Source organism: Orycteropus afer, unplaced genomic scaffold, assembly GCF_000298275.1.
Source record: "Orycteropus afer afer isolate SDZICR_OR568_19922 unplaced genomic scaffold, OryAfe1.0 scaffold01234, whole genome shotgun sequence".
NCBI lineage: Eukaryota > Metazoa > Chordata > Mammalia > Tubulidentata > Orycteropodidae > Orycteropus > Orycteropus afer.
This window is the reverse complement of record NW_006922821.1, coordinates 145,378-153,004: the sequence shown is the minus strand read 5'-3', so window position 1 is coordinate 153,004 and position 7,627 is coordinate 145,378. Positions and strand designations below refer to the sequence as shown.

The 7,627-nt window shown below is 58.2% G+C and overlaps 1 protein-coding gene across 1 annotated transcript in view; it reads right to left on the bottom strand.

The window, feature by feature from the left end:
* Positions 1 to 7,627, bottom strand: part of ZNF185 (zinc finger protein 185 with LIM domain) — a 37,680-nt gene that overhangs the window by 24,336 nt on the left and 5,717 nt on the right. Inside the window, exons 10-13 of the mRNA XM_007958949.1 lie at positions 7,304 to 7,387; positions 6,818 to 6,907; positions 4,251 to 4,334; positions 3,770 to 3,874 (exon numbers count right to left, since the gene is read on the bottom strand). Of these exons, the coding sequence (XP_007957140.1) occupies positions 3,770 to 3,874; positions 4,251 to 4,334; positions 6,818 to 6,907; positions 7,304 to 7,387 (363 nt within the window). The remainder of the gene's footprint in view (positions 1 to 3,769; positions 3,875 to 4,250; positions 4,335 to 6,817; positions 6,908 to 7,303; positions 7,388 to 7,627) is intronic.

The following is a 7,627-nucleotide window of genomic DNA, read 5'->3' as shown; positions in this document are numbered from 1 at the left end:
TGCCCATCTTCCCGGTCGGTTTGAACCGCCGGCATTCTGGTTAGTAGTCAAATGCCTTGGTGCCATTAGGTTGGCTCCAACTCATAGCAACCGTGTGTACAATGGCACGAAGCGCTTCCCAGTCCTGTGCTGTCCTCACAATCCTTGAGCCCATGGTGGCGGCCCCTGTGTCCATGCCACTGAGGGTCTGCCCCTCTCTTGCTGCCCCTCCACTTCCCCCAGCATGTCCTCCTCCAGGGACCGGACCCTCCTGATAATCCAAGGTATGTGAGACTAAGTCTCACCATCCTCACTTGTCAGGAGCCTTCTGGTTGGATTTCTTCCAAGACAGATGTGTCCATTCCTCTGGAAGTCCATGGGATATTCCATATTCTTCACCAACACCATCATTCAAAGGCATCAACTCATCAGTCTTCGGTTTGTTTTTTTTTTGAAAAACAAAGGTTGTAAAGGCACTTGCAGCAGCTTAAATCACTACAAATTTCAATGACTCCTTGTGGTGGTTATGTCTGTGTGTCAACTTGGCTGGGCCTGGTTGAGTGGCTGGGCAGCTGGTGGTAGTTATACCCCAGGATGAGACTGGCAATCAGCTCCACGGTGGGATCTACCACAAGCAGCTGAGTAACTGCCTTAGGGAATGTGGTCTGCTTCCTGTATATAAGGAGAAGCCTTGGGAAATGGTTTCTAGCTTATGGCATGCTTGGATTCTACATGTAGCCAAGTCGTTGTTCAGCAGCCTGCCATGCTCTGCCGACCTTGAGACTTACAATGGACTTGAATTAATGGCCTGCCATGTGGTTTGGTAACATCTGGACTGTGCCTTTTGACTTGTCAACCTTGGGGCTTCTCAGCCTCAGCTGCCAGCAGCTGTCTGAGTGAAGAAACACCTCTAGCTCCAGTGGGCCGGGAGCAGGAGGCAGAGCTGGACCCCAAGGTCGAGGGGCTTTCACCCAGCCCCTAGAGCCTGGCACTTTGAACTTGGACTTAAAGCCTCCCGAACTGTAAGAGAATAAACTCCTTTTTGTTTAGGCCATCCCATTTGTGGTTTATTCCTGTCAGAGTGGCAAGAGGTAACCAGAACACTCCTGTTCTATGGATTAAGCACCAACTGTGGGTCCCCACGAGTCAGAATTGACTTGATGGCAGTGGGTTGGGTTTGGTGTGTGCCAGGTGCTATCCCTTGAAATTTCCTTCTTTAAAGATGGTAGAATATTCTAGTGTAGGAATGGCACTCATCTTGTTTAACCAATTCCCTGGTGGCAGACAGATGTTTTCAAAATTTTGACTATTATAACTAAGGCTTCTGGGTCAAATGGAATACAGATTTTAAAGGCTTTTGGTATTCCTGCCAAATAACCATTCAGGGGAGAATGGAATGTGGGGCGAGTGCAGTTGCCTGAAGAAGTAGTTTCAGAAGGATAACAAGCATTTCCAACCAGGCTGTGGCATGAGAGAGAGAGCTGGGTGTCAGTTTTATCGTCTGTGAAATGGGGAGGAGGATGGTGCCTGCCATGGACACAGAACAATGCCTGGGCCCATAGCATGTGCCCCAGTGACCCTGCTGTTGTGCCTGCTGACACTGTGACCACTTTAGAAGCAGGGGCCCTTCATAGTGCATCCTGTAAGCTTGACACACACGAGTGGGTGCTCTCCGACCTGTCTTCCCTGGGTTGAGCCGCATGCTGTGGTCTCTCCCAAACACCTTAAGCCACTTGTACTTATAACTGGTGTTAGCTGTCACCGCTGACCCTCTGCTATACCCAGCGTGATGTCCTTCTCCAGGAATTGCTCTTTCTGGATGAGATATTCCAGATACAATGAACCACCCTCACGACCATCTTTTTTTTTTGTGTGTGTACCTTATTGTTAGGGATCTGTACTACATACGAGGTTGCAGCACATACATCTCTGATGTCATCATTCTCAGACGTTCACTCACACATGTTCACAGACCAAATGTATGACGCTGCTGATAATAAAAGGCAGTAATAAAGAAAAGTAAAACCACTAGAGGCATCTGACGCCAGAACCGACTTATGAGGCAGTCATCGGAGTGGAGCCCTGTTAGGAGTCACGGATGACCTGTACGTCTACAAGAAACACCAAGGCCCGTGGGAAACTGGACGGTAGGAGGGCGACAAGAACCAACAAAGGCAGACAACGACTGATGATAAATACACACGAACCACCCACTTACGGAAGTGTCCAAAGTAAACTAAACTTATGAGACAATCAATAGGGAACCAGAGACAGCAATTGGTAAACGAGGACAACTACAAACCAAAAAGATGAATAAATAGTATAGGTCCCGACATTGCAGATGGTCAGGAAGTCAAGACGGGCCTGTCTGCTGCTGGGCCCTGGCCTGTCACCCACTGCTCACCCTCCTCTCCCAGAGCCGCTGTCTGCTCCAACCCAGCCTTCAGGTGCAGTGCTGGGGGCTGCTGATCCCAGGTGGCCGTCACTCGGCTGGGTGCTGCCCCTGTGGTTGGAAGAGAAGCCTCTGCCGACTCTGCTCGGGGTTTTGTGTGGCTCCACGTGCAGCCTCCTGCGCTCAGGACAAGCCCCAGCCCACCCCATCAGCAAGTGCTCCTATGTTCCTCCAAACCAGTGGGCTGGGGGCCAGATAGAGTTGAGAAACAGCACAGGAGGAGGCTGGCCTGATGGCCCACAGGGCAAGGGGCAAGGCGTTTGGGGCTGCCACACACCATGAGCCCAGGGCAGGGGACGAGGCTCTCCCAGCCAGCCAGGGCCTCCTTCCCTCAGCCCAGGCCTCTCTGTTGCGACCGGGGCTCTGGGGCCCCTGCTCAGTAGACGGTGGCAGGCCAACTACGCTGGGGTCCTGATCAGTTACTGGCTGCCAGCTTCTGTCCCACTGAGGAGAAAGAATGCGCAACCTGGGGCACTGCCTGTCCGACTTGCCCTGTCTGGCATCAAACACAGAGCACGAGCCAGGTGGAGGCAATGGCTGCAGGGCCTGTAGAGTCGGTGGATGCGCTGCCGTGTGAATCCTCAACAACAAAGACACTCTGAGGTCCTAAGCCCTGTACCCGTGAATGGGAGCCTGTCTGGGGGAAATGGGGGGCTGCTTCTATTATGCTATCGTGGCCATACTGGAGCACGGTGGGTCCTGACGCCTGCTGAGAGGTGTCTACACAAAGAGTAGACAGACACACAGACACATGGTGGCAGGAGGAGAGAGCATAAGGGAACCCACCACCAAGCCAAGGAGCTCCCCAAATGCCCCAGGCTCCTGACAAGGCAGGGCCCGACCCTAGAGCCTCTGCAACTGTGCAATGGTCAATTCCTATTCTTTCAAGCCACCCCCTTGTATTTTTGTTACTGCAGCCCTAAAAGCTAAGATGCCATCCTTGACCCCCCTTGTCTCCCTTTGTCTACAGGGCATCCGGCAGCCCCTGCTAAGTGCTCTATGGAGACCCACCTATGCTGGGTTCACTGCCTTTCCCAGGCCCAGTGGCCTTGCTCTGCCCTGGCCGAAAAGCAGGAGGCAGGAGCCACAGGCGCCAGGGAGGAGAGACTCAGGGCAGAGCTTGTGCTGGGGCATCTGGGCCGGGGAGTCTGTCCTTCTCTGCAGCTGGCTGCTTGACGGGTCTGGGCAGGGGCCTGAGCCTGGCCCCTTCCTTCATTGAGTCAGTCAGTCTGTGAACGGATCTCCCTCAGGGCCTACATTGCCCCATGAGCTGGGAGCACAGCCCTAGTCCGGGTCCCACCGCTACCGGGGGCCTCCACGCTCCCGGGCGTGAGTTACCTTTCAGAGTGTGGGTCGGAGGCCTCGAAGACCCCTTCACCAGCCAAGTCCCTCTCGGGCTCTCTGGGGCTGGGGGCCTCCTTGTCTTTGTGACCTGAGGGAGACCTATGGAGGAAGGAAACAGAGGTTACTCACCCCTCAGCCACTCACACTCATCCCCCTGCAGCACCACTTGCCCCTCAGAGCCCTCCTCAGACCTGCGTCCCCACCCCCAAAGCGGTCAGTCTGGTGGCAGGGCTCAGCGAGACTGTCCCTTCTGGGGTGGGAGATTCCTGCCTCCCTCACCTGACAGCACTAGCTTTGATGCTGGGTCCCCAGGCCGGGCGTGTGGCCTCGAATGCACCAGGCACTCACACTGCCGTGGCTGCTGAGTGGCTGGCGGGAGGACCAGCCCCAAGGCCGCCCTCATTTGCATCCCGCCCTGCAGACCCCACCTCCCTAGAATGGGTGCCAGGGCCCAGCCAGCTGCAGGCCCCCACACCTCGCTCCTTCTAGGTCTGGGGCCGCCAGGTGGAGTTCCATCTGGGGGGTCGTGATCGGCAGGTGGACGTCCTCGCCTCTCCTGCTGCAGTCAAAGGAGACAGCCAGTGAGCTGCCACTGCTAAGCCACCACGCCCGTCTGTGCTGGACGGCCAAGGACGGGCGGCCCTAGGAGCCTCCTGGTTATGCAGAGAGGCCCCCGGGCCCTCATTCTTCTTTGTGGCTCTTCTCTCTCCTCTTTGGCCTGGAGCCTTCTTGGTAGGGCAGCTGAGCTTGGCCCCTGACCCCAGAGGAGGGAAGGGGTCCTTCACAGCTCCCTCATCTGCACACAGCCCTCCCTCGGGCGCAGCCTTGGCCCTGTCTACAGGCAATGGCACGGAGAGCCCTACGGTGCCCGGCAGGACTGCAGCACCCGCGGGCTGATGATGACCTGTGACCGCCCTGATGCCCAGGGAGGGCCGGTTCAGGGCCGGGGCCTCGCGATGAGCACACCCAGTGCTCAGAGGGCCCCGTCCGAGGGTCTGTTTGTTGCTCCAGGGCTCTCTTGCTCAGAGTACCCCCACGGGCTGCCGTCTGAGAGCCTGCCCTCAGCCACTCTTCTCCAGGTCTGTGACGTGACACTTCGGCCATCCTTCTGGACCCAGCCTAGCTTGACCCACACCTTCCTGAGCCTGGAGCCCACAGGCAGGGCTGCAGGCTGACTCTGCTATGCTGTGGGGACCTGGGGGTACCGGAGCTGCTTGTGGAGGTGCAGGTGGACCCAGGACGGGTGGAGGGACATGGGGAAACCACAGGATGGGCTTGAGGGGACGCGCATGGTCAGGCAGGATCCTGGGAGGAGAAGGTGGAGGACCAGGGTAAAGGTGAGCAGCTCTGCTTCCCAAGTCCTCCTCACAGGCCTGGAACATGACGTGGGTGTGCGTGGGGGGCTGCCTGACTGTGGGATGTCGCAGAGGAAACTGGGTCCCTGAGCCGCTGCCCCAGCTGCTGCCTCTCCTTTCTCTTCCCGCCCACGGGCGTCCTTCAAGCCCTTTTCTGCGGTGCCTTCCAGCCTCCCATCCCCTGGCAGCCCCAGCAGCCCCACCACCTCCCCTCGATCACAGCGGGGCTGAGAGCTGCTGGGGTCGGAACACTCTGGAAGGCACTAGGGCATACGGCCCCAATACTGGTCTGTGAACATCCCGCACGGCCCCAGCCATCTGCGGGAGCGCGGTGACAGTGATACTGACAGTGGCCTGTGCCAAGGAGTGTGCGACTTGTCACTCTGCCAGGAGAGGGAGGATGTTAGGGAGAATGGGGCTATTCGATTCTCACTATTCGCGGGCCAAGTGGCAGGTCGATCCCCACCAGTACTGAATTAGCAACTCAGAATCGACTTCAGCTGGAGACATGCGCGCGACTCTGCGCATGTGCATGCCAGCAAACTCCCGAAAAAGCGCCAGGAGGGTTTTAGAGAATAAGGCAGTTTGCGCCCGGAGCCGCATTTCCCGCAGAGGCCAGCAGGCGGCGATATTTTGCCACTTTCTGCATTTGAAACCACCAGAGCTCCTTTTTTGGTTTTTTGCATTTGGAACGGGGCCACGGTTCTGGCTCCCAGGGCCATAAGGCCAAGTTTGCTCCTTCTCCATATAACGAGCAGCTCCTCAGAGACCCAGAGAAGGTGGCCATGGCCTGTAAGCCCTGAGGCCTTCATCTGTCCCTCTCATACTCCCAACGCAGCACCCATCTGGCATGTCCTCTCTCCCAGGGGGCCCTTCATGCAGTGTGGCCTGAGCTCAACGCAGCCTTGTCCCCACCAGCCTGACCCCTTCAGTCTTCCCCATCTTGGACACGGCACTTCCATCTTCTTCCAGGAGCCCCTGGCTGGTGCCCAAGGTGCTGCCATCGGATGGAGGGGGGAGTCCATGCAGAGGTGCCTGGCTAGAAAGGCCTGGGAGTGTGCTTCTGACCAGTCAGCCGCTGACAACGCTGTGAAGCACAGTTGTGCTCCGCCACACCACGAGTTGGGCTGGGCTTCATGGCAACGGGCTCGGTGTCTGGGGCTTTTGTCCTCCTCCAGCCCCGTCCACACTGATTGCTAGCTTGCAAAGAGCTGTCAGGCCTGTCCACTTCTTCGAAAGTTATGATTCACGAAAGGTATGACGGGGACAGTCAGCCAAGCAGGGAGGATCCTGGGAGGGGGAGGGAGGAGGGGGACCCACACTCCCGGCTCCCTGAGGCACAGCGAGCAGGAGGCAGGGCCAGGGCCTGGGGCACGGGCAGGGGCAGGTGTCTGCGCCAGCCGGGGCGGCGTCAGGAGAGCTGGAACTGCCCTGGGGTCCACGCAGCCAGCCTAGAAGTGCCCTGTAGTGGGGGCACTCACCCCTCTGGCACTTTAAACAGCGCTGCCAGGCTGTGGCACGCTCAGTGGGACTTGGCACCATCCAGTGCAAGTACAAGGTGGTACTGACCACTCAGCCTGCAGCCTGGCTCACCTGCCAGGCCTGGAGGGAGATCACAAGGCCCCCGCCCACTGCCCTGCCCATCTGTCCCTGCTTCTGCCATGTGAACAGTGCCCATGCCACCTACCTGTGCTCCCAGCTCCCAGCTGGGCTTGGCGGGCCTGGCACGTGCTCCATGCAAACACTGCTCGACACCTTCGTCCTGCCTCCATTGCTGCTGGCAGAGAGAAGGCAGCTGTGAGTGTGAGAGGCTCCTTCTGATGGGAGGTGAGGACAGCAGTGGCCAGCCGGGCCTGGCCGACTTGGGGAAATGCTGGGAGCAGGTCTCGGAGGGGTAGACCAGCGCCACAGCGGCCAGCCCTCCAACTTTGGATGCTGGTCTGCCACCAGGCTCAGTGGCACGAGGGTTAAGGTGACACAGATGTGTACCAGACAAGAGCAGGGGACGGGCTCCCTCAAGGCCAGACTGGTTTGCTCCTTTGTCCCTCAAGGCAGCCAGCCCGCCAGCCCTTACGGACTTGGGCCGTCCTGCCACTGGGCACATGGAGACACTGAGCCTGTGGCCCAGCAGGGAGGTGACCTGGACCATGTGGCTGAGATTAGGGAGCATTACCTAGGCAAGGCAGAAGTGGCTCTGGCCAGAGCAGGTGAGTCCTGGCGCTTCTCAGAAGGCCCGGCCTCTTCCACAACCTCCACCCTTTGGGCAAGAAGAGTGGCAGTGGGTGTCTGTCTGGGCCACGGCCCTCTCGGCAGCCCAAGAGGAGCAGCAGTGGGTGCCCGGGGCCACAGCCTTCTCGGCAGCCCACGAGCCTGCGGTAGTCAGCCTGGGGGCCCGGGGGCTCCAGCGTGGGAGAAGCACTGGGTTGACTCACCAGAACTAGACTCCCTGCCATGGAATTGATCTGACTCATAGTGACTCGCACTGGGTTTCCTAAGC